The sequence below is a fragment of the Parambassis ranga genome, chromosome 7, assembly GCF_900634625.1.
Source record: "Parambassis ranga chromosome 7, fParRan2.1, whole genome shotgun sequence".
Taxonomy (NCBI): Eukaryota; Metazoa; Chordata; class Actinopteri; family Ambassidae; genus Parambassis; species Parambassis ranga.
Window position 1 is genome coordinate 15,701,344 of NC_041028.1, and position 17,017 is coordinate 15,718,360.

At 40.9% G+C, this 17,017-nt stretch overlaps 2 protein-coding genes across 2 annotated transcripts in view; one reads left to right on the forward strand and one right to left on the reverse strand.

Annotated features, from left to right (window-relative positions):
- cfap74 (cilia and flagella associated protein 74) overlaps positions 1-713 on the reverse strand; it is a 36,046-nt gene extending 35,333 nt beyond the window's left edge. The window contains exons 1-3 of the mRNA XM_028409492.1: positions 627-713; positions 262-327; positions 103-172 (exon numbers count right to left, since the gene is read on the reverse strand). Of these exons, the coding sequence (XP_028265293.1) occupies positions 103-172; positions 262-322 (131 nt within the window). The 5' untranslated portion in view covers positions 323-327; positions 627-713. The remainder of the gene's footprint in view (positions 1-102; positions 173-261; positions 328-626) is intronic.
- Positions 714-2,118: 1,405 nt separating this feature from the next.
- Positions 2,119-16,100, forward strand: gabrd (gamma-aminobutyric acid type A receptor subunit delta). Its single transcript, XM_028409935.1, has 9 exons — positions 2,119-2,186; positions 10,319-10,434; positions 12,776-12,843; positions 13,164-13,384; positions 13,683-13,765; positions 13,843-13,980; positions 14,354-14,509; positions 14,618-14,829; positions 15,777-16,100. The coding sequence occupies exons 1-9, from the start codon at positions 2,119-2,121 to the stop codon at positions 16,098-16,100; spliced, it is 1,386 nt and encodes a 461-aa protein (XP_028265736.1).
- Positions 16,101-17,017: the final 917 nt, after the last annotated feature.

Below are 17,017 nucleotides of genomic sequence, written 5' to 3' on the forward strand. Positions count from 1 at the left end.
TATTATTACCCACTGAGCCATAGCGACACTACAACAGATACTGACAACAGGAATGATGATTAATACATTCGTGTTTCATTTTCTAAATATAATAATACCTACTCAGACAGTTCTTCTAACCACTCAAAATCAGGAGGAAGGGAAAGCTCTTCATCCTCAAGTGAACCGTCATCTGAAATACAAAGACAATAAATGAGAATAAAACATATTTAACACTCCTTTTTTATGTCAAACCAAGCAACGACAGGAGATATTACTCACCGTCAGTGTCTTCCAGGTGTCCACGCCTGTCTGACGACACGCCAGGACGGTCTCTGCCCATTTTGCCTTATCAATAAAAAACACACACATTACTACTGGCATAACCAGCGTTACAGTTTCTACTTAATCACGAGAATAATTCAAAGTGGGCATCTTAATGTTGAGCTTGTGTTGTTTAAAAAGTTGATATTTTACTTTAAACGGCTTCTTAGTGAATTTAGATAGAGACCGCGGCGTTTACTCAACTCAAGCTAGCTTAACTTGGAAAGCTAAAATTACGCGAACTAATTACGGTAGTTTAGATTAGTTTAGCCTGTGCAACATTTAACAAAGTGATTCAGACTGCTCTTTCATATAAATCTTACCTCTCTAAGCTGCAGCGTGGTTTCCTTCGCTCAGTTTTAAATCCCCTGTCTTAAAATTACTCCTTCACAGTGAAAGTTGTGACGCCATCTTTGTTACTGTTTCCAAGGAGACGACGCACAGGACCTGGTCACGCCCCCCCCCCTCCAGAGCCAGAAGTCGGCCGCTTGAGGCTGGTTCCAGGTCAGTCCCCAAAGAGGTTCAGGTTAAAATGTTCATCTTCGCAGCAGAAATCACAAAAGTGTTTCTACAGATATTTTCTTTTAATGGAAACTGAAGTAAAGTATTTTTTCTAACTCGCTGTTGTTAAAGTTATGCATTATGTGAAGTCCAACTCCACCTGCTCCACCACTTTGTGGTGTTTTTTGGATTTGTATAGCTTATTACTGTCTTCTTGTAAAATATTTTTTTTGTATTTCAATTATTTTTATTCAGAGCTTAAGTACAAAAAAGCTGTTGTGATATTTTGTGCTAGAATTATAACAGTCTGGCTTCGAATGGGTATAAGTGAAGTGAGTCTTTTTTTCCGCTGCAGGAACTTATAATGTTTGACTGCTATGCCATATTTGGGCATCGCTGAGGAAATGACACACAAATCCAAGTTCAACATAACTACTCTCTGGACGGATTTAATGCAACAGCTGGTAACATGGCCAGCACCACATTTATTAAAGCACACCACGTGTTTAGATGAGCACTGCCCAGAAGTCTCATGATTCAGCAAAACAAACACTTTCTTCCTGCAATATTTTTTTTAGCAAACTGTGTGTGTGTGTGTGTGTGTGTTTTGTACAAAGGTTCTTTATAGTGATTAATCACTTTGCTGAAATGAAATCTCAGTGAAAACTCTTCTGATGGGAGGACGTCCTCTAGTTGCACACTCTGGGCCCTTGTTGGGCGCATCATGGCACACAGAGAAATACAACTTATATTAAAGGCAATAATTATCTAATGGAGATGATTCATATGTGTCAAACATTACATAATGTAGGTATAATAAAGAGATATCGTGATATGCCTTCCTACCGCCCCCCCACCTTCCGTGGCCAGATTGAATCTGACGTTTAGAGGCCAGGCAACGGAGGGATCGACAGATTAGACTCTCTCCCCCTCTCTCTCTCTCTCTCTCCCTCCCTCTCTCTCTCTCTCTCTGTTGCTGGATGACAGGCGGCAGCAGCGGCTGTGGATCGTCTCCTTGTTGCGGTCGCACCGGGAGTTTTTCCTTATTCTTACGCGCGCTCTGTGCCGTTGCGCTCCTGGACACGGCGGACTTTTGGGGGCTCATCATGGGGTCATCATCCCCATCACCTACAGCAGCAGCGGCAGCGGCAGCGGCACCATCAGCACCACCACACTTTGCTTTCCTCAGCGCAGCGCCGGATCACGATGGGAGCGCACTAAAATAAATCAAAACTCTGTGGGCTTTGTCGTCGATTTCTATCGTGGGGAAACTTTTATTTATATATATTGATTATTTATTTCACAACGTGTGGAATGGAGGTCCCAACTTTCCTGCTGTCGAGTCTCGCTCTGCTCTTTGTTGGGGGAGATATTTTCACCAGGTGAGTTTCAGCTTTTGTTGGAGATGTTTCATTACCTCAATGCACTAGAAAGTCTCAAAGATGGTTACAACGCGCCAGTTTAGTCAGTTTGCTTCTTCTGTGCGTCTCCTCTTGCGACTTTATCACTGTTAATGTGCGTCTCTTTCTACGGTGCGCTTGCTTTACCTCTACATGCTTACATAAAAACACTTTGACGCACACCCACCACCTGAAGTCAGCCTCTTCTCTCCCTGCAGCGCATAGACCTGATGGCACTATTTGCATACTAATGCATATGCATAGAAATAAGAGGCGATAGTCTTCTTTTTCTTTTGAGTTGAGTGGGTGTGTGGCAGATAATGTCACCCACCTCCAGGCCTCTTCAATAGAGGTCAGATACCTCAGATGGTGCCATGATGCACGTGGATTATAGAGGGGAAATTTACACCTACCCAGTTTAGAGGAACTATCTTTAAAAAATGAACCAATCATACTAAAGATCATGTTGAAATCTTCAGTAGATCATAAATGACCTTCTTAAAAACAACACGCTCTGTGTGGAAACTACAGTTAAAGTGCTTTATGTTTTCAGCAGAGGCCCATGCTCATGCTCTCGTCCATCCAATCCGTCGACCACAGATTTCCTACCAATTTCCTAAAGCTCACATGCTGCCAAATGCTTCCACTGAAAAGGGCAAAGGGTGAAGCTACTTAAGCTTTGGCTGAAATTCGGACAAATCACTGCTATTGTCCCTCTTGGCTTGTTCACCAGTAGAGGGAGTAATAGCTATTGTAATTGGATTTTCCTGCCTCTAGTCACTGCTGTTATTATTATTTTGTTCTCAGCACAATGCAGAGTGTAGGCTTTTTCTTGCACCTCATTATGTGTCAGCTCTCTCTCTCTCTCTCTCTCTCTCTCTCTCTCTCTCTCTCTCTTGTTCACACACACACACACACACACACAGACATTTCTGTTCTGTGTTAGTTGTGGTAGTTGAAAGTTGCAAACTGCAGCTCACTCATCACCCCCCCCCCCCCCCCCCCACACACACACTACACACACTTTGAATAGAATTACTCTGATTCTCTTTTTAGCTCCTCGTTTATCTATTTCACATAAAGTTGCTTAGCTAAGTCATGCCTTGTCACCTTTGGTGTTGCATGAATTTCACAGCTTTTTCCTTTCAGCTGAAGAGAACTCACTTAACCGTCACTTTATCCAACACAGTCTGCATCCAATCATGATGTTTTGTCTATTAAAAGCAGAGAATAGAATGATCTTCTAGTTCTCACTTGGCCAGGATTGACAACAAATCTATATGCACAGTCCTGCAACATTCTATCACAACTTTAGAAAGGGAGTCTTTTTTTTTATTCTTCCTTCAGAGGATAAACAAAAAGCACCGCCCTAAACTACAGTTCATAGACCAACACACATCAGAAGAGCAGTTTGTGCCTAGTATGGAAATCATCCAACAACCAACCTGGTTGATGATCTGCTGGATAAGTCACATGGTTTGTACGGGTTTTGGGGCCCATTGTAGAGAGCAGTCATGTATGGTTTCATGATTTATCCTCATTTGATAAAGGCAGCCTGATTTTCTAAATAATGCAGTTCAGTTGGAAGTGTCTTTAACACGCTGTTTTTCTGTGAAATAGTCTCTCAATTATTTCATGCAGACTGACACACACATGCACTAATAAATTGACCATGTCAAAAAGATGGATGGATCATGTTGATAGGCAACAACAATAAATTATATTATGTGACTACTTGACATGATGGGATGAGGCTGCATTGGATTTTGTGCTGCATTTTTGCTCACAGTTGCAGCTCTGTGCACTAACACTAACAGTGGTAGCCGGTGTGTTAGAAGTCACCTCAGTGCTCATGGTGGAGCAGTTGATCAACTCTGCGTGTCATATTTCTGCCTTTTACGATGATGTAGTTGTTGTGCAGTTCCTCACTTCTCATTTCTGCACTGATATATTTAAAGTAAACACAAGTGTGTGTGCACAGCACATCCTTATAAAAGCAGCGTCAGTATCTCAGGGTTTTTTTTGCAGAAACAGCAGCAGCTTCATTCTAGATAAATGTTTTATATGCTTTTATGAAATAATGTTGCTTCAAGAAACAGACTCACACTCAGGCGGTGTTGGAAATCAACACAGGGAATAGTGCACGGCAAATAAACTCCATAGAGAGACTGTTAACAAAGAACAGTGTACCTGCCATTGTCACACTTTAATGTGTAAATAAGGAACAAGCAAAGAAAAGCAAAAAAAGGGACCAACACTGAAAACTTGAGCCTGTTGACTTCATGCACCTTCCTGTAGCTGCACAACATTAGACACGTTCCAGTGGTTGACTTTGGCTTTTATTGTGAAGCAGCTGTATGAAGTGTTGAGTCTGCAGCGTTGATATAATTACACCTGATTCAGCTGTGATCGCAGCAGATAAGTCAACAGCGAGCGAGGCTGCTGTCTGCTCACAGGAATAGGAGCACAAATCAGAACTCTAACTATAGCAGATTAAACACGGTTCTACCTGCACAGGTTTTGCAGATATTGGTGAGACCATCAGGATAAGCAGATCCTTACATACCGTGGATCAGTGTGGGCACCACCTGCTGACTGGAAGTGGAAGAAGCTGGTGTAGTTTATGACTGCAGGCAGGAAGCATACGGTAGCACCAGGAAAGAGGAACGTGTCAGCATGAGGTCTGAAAGAATGAAAATAATTACACAGTTAATTCATTTTAAATAAGAATGGAATTATATAATTTCAACTTCATGCTGGATTACCAGCAGGACAAAGCTGATCCCTTTGGGTCCAAAAGCTTCATTTCCTGGTTCACCCCGACATTCAGGTGGCCCAAGGCTGCCAATTAATGTTATAATAAAGTACACACAGTGCAGGAGGAATATAGGGTCGACACTACCTACAACACTATTGCCCCACGGCAAGTAAATCCGGCCCTGCCAAGGACTTCTTATATGCTAATAATATAGCGTGAGAGGTTCAGTTGTGTCAGAAGGACACTCAGAGGAGGACACGCTTTGTTTTCACGTGGACCACCAAGGTGTGATGATTGTAATCGCAGCATTTCTCTGATCCCTGTCAACCTGTGAAGCTTGTCCTTAGAGCTGCACTCAGGTGACAGTTCTCCAGACTAATCTGTGTGAGAGGCTGAGTCAGCGGATAAATCCCTCCCACTGTCCGGAGAGAACATTCCCCAATAACACACTGATTTGATCATGTTCTTCCGGCTGCAGACTCTAAAGCTTGGCTCAGCTCTGAATGCAGGGGACACTTCAGGGGCTGCGCTAAAAGCCTCTTACTCAATATTTACCATGGAGTGTCGCATGTAAACAGGAAAGAGACATTTATGTTATTTGCGTTGTTTATTAAACGTGCTGAAAAATGATAATGATTAGATGATTAGACAGTAATGATGATTAGATAGGCCCCATATTTTGTCTGGGGAAGCTCTGTGTCTGTGGAAGCTCTGTGTCTGTGGGCCCTTTGAAATAACACAGGATCTTCACTGACCTGAACACCAGCCCGTCAGCGTCTCCCTGTGAAGCCCCAGCAGCTCTGTGCAGAATGATCACACAACACGCCATTTTATGTAGAAGAGATAGAGACCTTGTGTTTAGAGACACCTCTCTATTACAGGAGGATGAAGACTCAGATATTCACACTGCTTAAGTGTCCTTGAGCAAGATGTAGAGCTTCTTCCAGCTGTTCCAGCTGAGCTCTGACCTCCGTGCAGAGAGAAAGGATTAAAAACCGAAGCTCTTTCTTTACTTTTTAAACTATCCAACATGTTTAAGTTCGTATCAGATGGTTTATACATAAAAGCAGATTTTTGTTCTGTTGTGAAAGAAAAGATCAGACTCATTGCATTGTGAGAGGAGGCTGTTCATACACTGTTAAAGTATATGTAGCCTCAGAGAATCAAGAAAAGCTGCATGATCAGAAACCAAAAAGGAGCAGCCAGGCTGGACTGTTTTCCAGGTGTTACTTTTTTCACATGTTAGGCAAAAAAAAAATTGACTGGAGTGATCTATATGTAACAGTTTAGGGCCTTAAATTATGTCAATAAATCATATTTTGGGGGCTTTTTAAACTGTGAAATGTATATTTTCTGTGCAGGTATAATATTTCATTTAAAAATTTCTCGGCTTACAAAATATTTTCTCTTATTTTGGCCAAAATGTCCAAATTAGGTTTAATTCCAAGCATGACGAGCCCTCACAGTGTACAGGATTTGGTTTGTGTATGTGGTGACATTTCTGTGTTGGTGCACTGTTGGTGCACAGCATAGCTAAAGAGGGGCGTAGTAGTGATGGAGACAAAGTGGGTATACACTATAGAAACAAACATTGTAGTGGAGCGTCTTGTGGACAAGATAAGTCAATAAAAAATATAGAGATATAAGATAACAACACGAAATAAAGATTATATTAAATACTAAATTATACTGTTTTAAAAGATATATGGGGGTATGTTTGAGGAAGGAAAGAGATGGTGGTTAAATATATCTATCTATCTATCTATCTATCTATCTATCTATATATATATATATATATATATATATATCATGAATAGTGAATAAAGTGATGTCTGTGTCTGCCTTTGGTCCATTAGTCCATGTTAGCAAGCTAGCTGACCTTGTTTGTTGTTTTGAGTAGATAGGTAACATTACCTGATGCCTCTTAAAATATATATATATATTTTTTTGTCCAATTTAGGTTTTTTGTGTTTGGTACTTAATTTCAGAGCCAGAGGAGGAAGAAGAATCTTCCATTTTGTAGATTTAAAGACACATGATTAAGTTTTTCCTTTTTGTAAATAGACAATTGACTGAGTATGGGAGGCACTGCAGAGTAATTCTTCTGTCTGAATCATGTGCGCAGGGAACATTTAAAACTGCCTGGTAACACAGTATAGAACCTTTCCTGTAGGCCTGTTTTTGTACCCATGTTTATGTTACCTTAACATTAAGCATAAGAGTCAAATTCCTTTTAAAGCCAGTAAAAGTAAAATATGGGGGCAAAATTAAATATTCATTCATTCTCTGAATGAATAGAATAATATATGCATTTACTGGGATGATGATGATGATGATGATGATGATTTTTTTTTAACACGTCAGATAAAGATTTAGTGACATATGATGCTTTTGGGATTCCATAATGTGTGGAACATTATTAGAGTATAATGTAGTCAATAAAAAATGTGTGCAGGAACACAGCAGCACAGACAGTCATAAATATGAAGCAGCTGCTTTTTGATTGGGCTATTTGTTTATTGTTTTATTCTGATTTATTGAATTGAACTGTGAATCAGCTCTCCTCCAGCCTGCTGCCAATAGGGTGCTCTGCTCCTGTTCAGGTAACTATAGCAGTGTCAGTATATAAAACTAATTAGGCTTGTTAGTGCGCGCTGCACATTACATTCACAAAAAGACGCCATAAATTTGAGCGAGGCTGCCGGTCTCCACCGTGTGCTCTCCGTCTCTCCTCTCCCCATCTGTTTAATGGCAGCTCATAAACAGGCGGCAGATCTCGGGGGGGCCCCCGGGAGACATTTAATGAAAGTAAAACATAGAAGGAAAAGCAGCGCGCTCACTCTGCTGTTTGTCATGGATGGAGGGGTGCGGGAAATGAAGAGGTTCAAATGTTCCAAACACTAAACATGTTTCAAATGTTTAGTGAATCTCTTCAGAAAGCAAACAAATGTTCAGACCTGTGGTTTCAGCTTCAGGAAGACACTTCACACCTGACAGCAGGATTCAGTCAAAACAATAATCTGTTGAAATAAATGGTATACACATAGCACACAAACAGAGAAAAATCATAAAACACAACAAAATTCTGAGCCTCTTCTGTCATGAGAGTAATTACTGAAAACGTTTCATTACATTCAGTCTTTAGGATTTGTTCCTTTCATTGTCTGGTTTCCTCCATGCACAGAGGCCCGTTTTGACCTTGCTGTGTTAACGAATTTCTTGAAGGAAAAGCTCCTTATTTCCAATTTTAGAAAACTGCCAATTAGTGTGAACAAATCCAGGAGTAGCATAGTGATTAATTAATTCACTCAGTGCTCCCATTTTTCAGACATGACAGTGATTGCCAGGCTAAAAACAGAACAGATTCATAGAGGGAAATGAAAAAACAGATGTATTTTATGTTTTGTTGTTGTTGTTGTTTTGGTGATCAGCTTTTTCCCCCTGATGTGGCTGTGCAGTGCGATGCTTTGCTACAAATGTCAGCTTTTTTTTTTCAAAAATAACCAAAATGGCCCAGTCTATAAGAACACCTCTGACCATGCCCACATGTGATCCACTCCCCCTGTCAATGCCCCCCAAATATCAGCCTCTGAATGTCAGTGAAACCTTTCCTTCCAATTACCGTATTCACTTTTTATTGATTTACTGCTTTTTTATTTACTGCTCAGTCTTGATTCCTTTTGACATTGTTTATCTTATAAAAATATACCTCTGTTTAGTGAGAACATTATTGTTGAAAACAGGTACCTGTGTGAACAGGCTCGTTGTTTTAGAATACAAAACTGCCACCTGGTGGTTTGTGAGCTGTGCTGCTGCTGCTGAGTTCCTTTAAACTCAGATGAGTTATTTTGGCTGCTATTCCTGACACAAACAAACACATTCCTATTTTAATTTTCACTGTGATATGTTTGGAAGAGTTTGGTCAATAAAGTTTTAAGAAGATATTCACTTTATCTATCAAGAATAAATTAAATTGTCACAATCATTTAATGAGAGCAGGTAAAAAAAAATGTAGTCTTATATTTATATTATTTTGGGCAGCAGTGGCTCAGTGGTAGAGCAGGGTTGTCCAATAACCGGAAGGTTGGTGGTTCGATCCCAACTCCTCCCTAGTCATTGTTGTGTGTCCTTGTCCTTGGGCATGACACTTTACCCGCACTGCCTCCAGTGTACTCACTGGTGTGGTGCGCCTTACTGGTCATTGTATGACACTGCTTGGCAGCAGCCTTAAAAACAATTTCCCTCTGGGATTATTAAAGTATGTAAAATAAAAAAATAAAAATAAAATATATTAAGTCTCAAGTAAATGCAGGTCTGTAGTTTAATACAAACTGATTTTCCATCACAACACATCTGACTGGAGGTTGGTAGAGTGAGATACAGCATGTAATTCAGTCTGGGCAGAATCCATCCATCCAGGTCACCAGTCCATCGCAGGGCAACATACAGACAGACAACCATTCCACGCACATCTTTAGAATGTGGGAGGAAGCCGGAGCACCTGGAGAAAACACATGCGTGCAAACTCCACACAGACAGTGACAGTGCTACCAATTGTAATGTTGTCAGGGTACCGTAGGTTAGGGTACTTGGACTTTCCTTACATCAACAAATTCTTTTGAGGTCAAGAGGCTCATTGTAATTTCTGCATTCAATAACAATTCAAAAGATGAGAGTTATTTTTTAAAAAAAAGATAATTTATAGTATGAAAACATGAAAGTGCCAAGAATAAATAAGAAAAGTTCATTTGTTTACTACTACTCTTTTAGCTCTCTCTGCTGCTCAATGACTAAACAAAGTTGGTGCAATGCTACACCAGTATACACCATGTATGTATTAAATACTGGTGTTAATGAGGAATCTCCTATTAAAACTCCCTTGTTTTCTTTTCACTCAGCTCCTGTGGCTCTGTGTCTGTGCTATCTCACAATTCACTGTGTACAAAGGGCTAATATGTGATGGACATACTACAAGTACACTAGAAAGCTTTTGATAAATTGACTGATGTGATTTTTAATCCAAATCTAATCTAATCTCATGTTGCTTCCTGTCTGTTGATATTTTAAAAACAATGTTCTAACATGTTTATGAAATTATATTATATATAATTTTGTTTCCAGGTTCCTCTGCTGCCCCCAAGTGGTTAAAGCAAAAGTGCAGATCCTTAAGCTTAATTCACCTCTTTTATTTACTGATTGATTGATTGATTTTTACATAAAATGTTTTTGTCCCCCTGCATTGTTTACAGATGTGTCTTAACTGTATCTGGGGGCCCTCACAGGTTTTTCCTCTGGACACATGGTGTGGTTAAGATGACTGCTGAAGGCTGCTGTGTTTGCTGTTTGTCTCCTTTAGGGCCATGCTGAGTGACATTGGGGACTATGTAGGTACAGACATTGAAATATCCTGGTTACCTAATCTGGATGATTTAATGAAGGGCTATGCCAGAAATTTTCGCCCTGGGATAGGAGGTGAGTATGAGATCTACGGCTTGTGGCGTTGGGTTGCATTTCACCCCCTCACATTTACGGCCATCCTTAGCATAACCCGATCCAAGAACAAGAACATGAATGTTTAAATTTAATTTTTCAATTCCATTATCCCGACAGGTGTTTTTTATTCTTTATTTTTCTAAAAATTTTCTTGTCTTTTTCCTCGTACATTAGAACAAAGCTGTATTTATCTTCTGCAAATACCTGCTTTGACCTTTACCGGTAGGACAAATTGTTTGTTAAGGGCACACAAATAAAACATTCAGTTGAAGAGAAGCTTTGTAGAAGGGATTAAAAAGGAGGGAGACCTTGAAGGACATGCTGGAGAGGAGGGGTGGTACAGACTGAGTGCACCCCCTCCTCAGACTTTGCTAAGAATGGCTGCTAAATGTGAAACATCCAACGACCACAGCGATAGATTTCTCAATCTCACAGCTTAACTCAGCTGAGCAAAGGTGAAAATGTGGGGCAACAACTGCTGCTATCACTGCACACACACCATCAAAGAGCTTCATGTGCTATACATTCCTATTGATGTGACATTTAAACAAACATGAAAGCTAAAAGAAAGAGCTGTTGTGACCATTGGGGAATCATGTCTGTGTTTTTTTTTTGGGTTAATTCCCTTCATTCAACAACTCTCCCATAACTCATACAAACTTATATTTGTGCCACAAGCAAGAAGTTAAAGGTTCTAAATGTAAGAATCACAAAACTCTTGTTAAGAGTTACACATGTGGCGATAAGTGAACTGCAGTCAGCATCCTGTTGTGCATGTCCACTTCCACTTCATATGCATGTGAGCTCGATCATTTCTACAGTTACCATGCACTGTTGCTGTTCCACTGTGAGAGATAAGAGGCTAATACAGTCTGATGACAACAATCCTTGACCAGATCCATGCAGTGTGGCTACGTTACAGCTAGCACCAACACTCTTGTCTAATATGGTAAACATTAGCTTTAGATCCCAGCATATCTGGCCTAATATTTCACAAGCATACAGCTCTAACGTCCTCTTTTCCAAGTAATAGGTATGGAATAGCATCAGCTAACAAGCAGCTCAGCTTTGATGCATGGATCGGGTATATTTACTTCACAGCATGAGCTGATAAAGTAAATTTCATATGCCGAAAGATAGCCGAATTAGCAGCGAGCTCATCCTCAGGAAACGAGATATTATCCATTCAGACAGTCATCAGGCAAACACTTAGATTAGAATTTCAAATTTTAACATAATGGAACCTTCCTAATGATGCAAAAGTGCAAAAATGTATTTGCGTTCTTATTATTTAGATACAATATTTGTGGATTTTGCTATCGTCTTTGCTGCAACACTGCAAAAACCATGTACATTATGTGTATAGTGTGTATCAATTGATGATTCTTTTGTGAATCACATTGCGTTTTGGAAAACATGCTAACACGTTGTTACACTGCATGTCAATCCCTTGATGCTTTTTCTCCACAGTGGCTTATATTCCACCCCCATACACAGCACAAATGTTAAATGTCATTAGAAATGAGAGGATCATCCATTCATAATGGATGGAGAGCATGATGACTGCTTCACAGTGTTTTTTTTCTTAGGGTTAGGGTTAGGGTTACTTTCAAATTTAACAGAATTAGATCTGATATATTTTAGTTATTTATTTGAAATATTAGGAAACAAATCTTTGGTTATGCTAAGATAATACAGTTCAATATAAACAACTAGACATACACTTACAAACAGTATATTTATAATAGATATATTCTACTGTAAATGGGAGACTGTGAAATCTCGCCTGTTTACCTTGTACACACATGCCTCACACTATACATAGCCTATAGCACTTGTTAGAAGTGGGTATGGGAAGGTGTTGAATGATGGGGAATAGCGTCTGTGCGTGATTCCTTAATGTTCAGCATAAATAGCCTTTCTGTTCTGCATCAGTGAGCTCCCCTGTAGTTTCTACCCTGTAGCATCACTGAGACGCACTCCATGCTAATCATATGGCAAACTGTTGCGGCGTATGTGTGCGCGTATCTGTGTGTGTGTTTGTGTGTGGATGTTGGCAGAAGCTCACTCTGTGCGAGTCCATGAAAGCCCAGTGCTGTTTATGAATGCCCACAGTGTGATGTGCCACTTAGCATGGTTAAACTGGATAATGCTTAATCTCTATGCACCGTAGGAGTGTTTGAGACGTGGGAGGACAGCGGGTGGGAGGGAAACAGATGGGCGATGGAGTGAAGATGGGAGGGACTGGTAGAAAGGTGTGTGTGTGGGTGTGGCTGTGTGTGTGTGGGTCTGCCCTGTTTTCTCACTTCTTCCTCTGCAGGTCCACCAGTGAATGTGGCCATGGCTATTGAAGTGGCCAGTATTGACCACATCTCTGAAGCCAACATGGTAAAGTACACAGTGACTCTCTTCTTCTTCGTCTGCACTCATCATCTCTCAGTTTCACTGGTGCAGCAAAGATCAAAGATTTGCTATTTGCATAATCCTGATTTATCCTACTTGAGGGTTTGAAAGTCCTCACTGTGAACATGTGTGACACATGGGCTGAGTTGTTAGATAATTTGATACTTTCATGGATTTTGTACTGTAAGAACCAAAATCTAGTGGGACAATGAATGCACATTTATATGTGTGTTGCTTCAAACCAATATTTTTATTGTTGCTTTAACTTCTTAAAAACATTGAAAGTCCACCTCCTTTTCTGACAGGAATACACCATGACCGTGTTCTTGCGGCAGAGCTGGCACGATGACCGCTTGTCCTACAATCACACCAACAAGACTCTTGGATTGGACAGTCGCTTCGTGGACAAGCTTTGGCTTCCGGACACTTTCATCGTGAATGCCAAATCTGCCTGGTTCCATGACGTGACCGTGGAGAACAAGCTGATCCGCCTGCAGCCCAACGGAGTCATCCTATACAGCAGCAGGTATGAACAAACACATTATTGTCTTGTCTCTGCCTACAGACCAAGATCGCCTGTAGATTCACCATTTTCATAGCAGCCTTGTTGATGAGTGCACATTTTTACATGGACATGACCACATGAGGTAACATTTCACAGCCACTTCCACTGGGTACAAAGCCTATGGCAGGCTTTATGTGATGATTTGCTTTGTTCAAAGCAAGCTAACCACATCATCCACTGCACCTTGTTTGGCATGTCTTTTGCTGATACCATGCCATGATCACATGCCCTGTTTCTGTGTCTGTCTTTTTGCTCCTAGAATCACTTCCACAGTGGCGTGCGACATGGACCTAACTAAGTATCCCATGGATGAACAGGAGTGTATGCTGGACCTGGAAAGCTGTTAGTACAGTTTTTAAATATGAATTGATTCCTCACTGGAGGGTAAAAATGTTGAAATTTGACATTTTTTGTTCCAGATGGTTACTCCTCAGAAGACATTGTGTATCACTGGTCAGAGAGTCAGAGACACATCCACGGTCTGGACAAATTAGAGCTATCCCAGTTCACCATCACAGACTACCGCTTTGTCACAGAGATGATGAACTTCAAATCAGGTGAGCATCTCGTTTTTTTATTCTTTCGTGTTGTTTTCACTCTCAGGACTCGGCTTGCCTTCTGTGTTGCAGAACTTTACACATTCTTTTTGAAGCAGGGTTTTTTTTCAGATGTGGTTATATTCTATGCATAGACGGAGTGGATCAAGACAGGCATGCTGCTGAGCCAGGCAGGAGGTTCAGTACATGACAGCAGTTGCTGCTGGGAAGATAGACTTTCCAACATGTCTTACATCTTAAAGTTTTGCCACTAGGGGCACAAGCGAGCATATAGAAAACCCTTCAATGTCAGCCTCCCAAAAAAAAACAAAAGATGCTTTTATGATTTATTTTTTGCTTCTTCTGCTACACAATTGTCTTTTTTTTTTTTCAGCGGGGCGATTTCCACGGCTCAGTCTTCGTTTCCAGCTGAGGCGTAATCGAGGAGTCTACATCATCCAGTCGTATATGCCTTCGATTTTACTGGTCGCCATGTCCTGGGTGTCCTTCTGGATCAGCCAATCAGCAGTCCCGGCTCGTGTATCCTTAGGTTAGTATTTGTTGATTGCTTCTTTTTTTTTTATTTTAATGATGATTAATGATCTTCATCTCTAGATGAGTGTTTCTCCTTCTATATTTTGCTGCTCTTCTTCCACAGGAATCACAACAGTCCTCACCATGACTACGCTGATGGTCAGCGCCCGCTCCTCCCTCCCGCGAGCCTCAGCCATCAAAGCATTAGATGTCTACTTCTGGATCTGTTATGTTTTTGTGTTCGCGGCCCTCATCGAGTACGCCTTTGCTCACTACAACGCTGACTACCGGCTCAAAGAGAAGGCCAAGGTGAAGGCCAACAAGCTGAGCTCGGAGGTGAGGAAATCACTGCCATCATGTGCTCCCATCTGCAGATAACAATGTGAGGGGTTTGTTGTGAGTAATGAGCATGCCTTTTGAAACACAGACCAGGGCCAGGCTTCAAGCCTCTGCGTTGACAAGCATCCATCCCACTGACCTTCAGCAGGACAGGGGGGATCTCTATAGAGCATAATAGATGGTATCAGTAGAGGGAGCAACAGTAATACAGTCTGCTTCTTTTGATACTGCAGAATAGTATACTCTCAATCCTGATTACCTGCCAGATTATATAAGATAAGGAATCATGATGAGGGAAGTGATTAAAATGGAATAGGTGTGACAACTGTGCAGTTTAACATAGAGCTATTGTGAAAATCTACAATCTCAGCAGTTACTTGGTAAGAGAGACAGCTGGAACCAATGATTTGAGATTAAAACAAGACACTTTTTCCTACCATTACCTTTTATATCTGATTATAGTGCATTAAAAGTAGGGATGCACAATAATATCAGCTAATAGCTACTTCAAAGCAAAATATCACCAATTGGACTGATATCGGATATTGGTATTTGACACTGAGCGATATTCGCTGTGTCCTTACTGTGAACAAAAATAACCCCATTACTGTAAAGATTGTAAAAGAGGGACAAGTATATTTGTTTTTTTTAGACCAAGATGAGTCATTATTTACAATAATAATATTTGGTCATGTAACAAGGAGCCAAATTGCACTCATTCAGTAGGACAAATTAAATTAACCAACCTAATTTGTTATTTACAGTACAGGGGATGCTGCATATTCTCTGCACTACTGTGGAAAAAGATGATATTGGCATAAAAAAATGGGCCAAAAAAACATTTTGGCATATTGATCTTCATCTAAAACTGAATATTGTGCATGCCTAATTGAACGAGGTGATCAGGTGTTGATATAGTTCTCTCTCTCTTTCTCTCCCTACAGTCTATTGTAAAGAACGGCAAACAGGCCATGGTTCTGTTTTCCCTCTCGGTCACCGGCATGAATCAGGGTGTGGTCATTTCTAACCGGCATGGACGGGCCCAGCGCTCCGGCAGCGAGATCCCGGGGGAGGTTGGGACGGAGGAGGCCGAGCCGAGGAGGAGAAGGTCCCGGCAGACGGAGGAGAGTGAGGAAGAGAAGAAGTGCTGCTCTAAGTGCGTCTGCAAGCCTATTGACGCAGACACCATTGACATCTACGCCAGGGCTGTGTTCCCTTTCACTTTCGCCGTGGTGAACGTGATCTACTGGGTGGCGTACACCATGTGAGGGCGAGGCAGCAGATCTGTGCAAATGGCTGCCATCCAGAGCTGTATATAAGAAACTCCTGGAGATTTGCCACTTTGATGCTGGCGGAATGGTGCAGCTGAAATATACTGCAGGCCTCAGTATATATAAATAAAAACTTCAGAAGAACTGAAGCACATAATAATGGCCTGTGAATTATGGAAATATGGTAATTAATGGAAGTAGTTATGAGTTTAAAAAGTGTTAAGAGGACTTAAATATTATTAAACAATGTTGTATAAAGGCAAAAGACTCTGTTGCCTGTAGGAGGTTCACACAGACACACACACAGTGAATACACACGTCATCCAGCTATGTAAACAACAAACTCAGCACAGGACAGCGCCAGTAATCATCTCACTTAGATTGAGCAGAAGCTCTCTTTTAGCAAAGCCGGAGACTTCAGTGAGCCGCCTGTTATCTGAAAATGCAAAACCACCACCCAAAACAAGAGGATAACAAGATGAGGTGTACTGCTATTCTGCATGGCTGATAACTCATTCACCCCCCCAAAATCCTCCCCCTTCCCTCCTTTGGTCTCCCACCCATTTTTTTTTTCAGTTCATTTTCACTTTTAGGACACCGTCTGGAGTGTCTTATCTCCCTCTGCCAGTTCTGCCTGTTTCCTCACCATTAAAGAACTTCCTCCACTACCTGCGTGTTACTGTGTGTGTATTTGTGCATGTGTGTGTGTGTGTTTCCTTGCTACAAATGATCACTTAAATGTTCATGCTTGTTAGTGCACTGAAAATGCACAATTTTACCAATCACTGATTAAAATGTCAGACAAAATGGTACATCAAATCTTAGGATTAGTGATTTGTTTTGTTTTTTTTTCTATAAGGCTGATGCTGATTTTTTTAAATAAAGAAGTCATTTGTAAGAGTTTTGGAATCATG

Bases quoted from the DNA above. Each gene is read 5' to 3' on its own strand.
- gabrd (XM_028409935.1), top strand. From the start codon at position 2,119: ATGGAGGTCCCAACTTTCCTGCTGTCGAGTCTCGCTCTGCTCTTTGTT. The intron at 12,844-13,163 runs GTAAAGTACACA...CTTTTCTGACAG, and splicing joins ACATCTCTGAAGCCAACATG to GAATACACCATGACCGTGTT. The intron at 14,830-15,776 runs GTGAGGAAATCA...CTCTCCCTACAG, and splicing joins CCAACAAGCTGAGCTCGGAG to TCTATTGTAAAGAACGGCAA.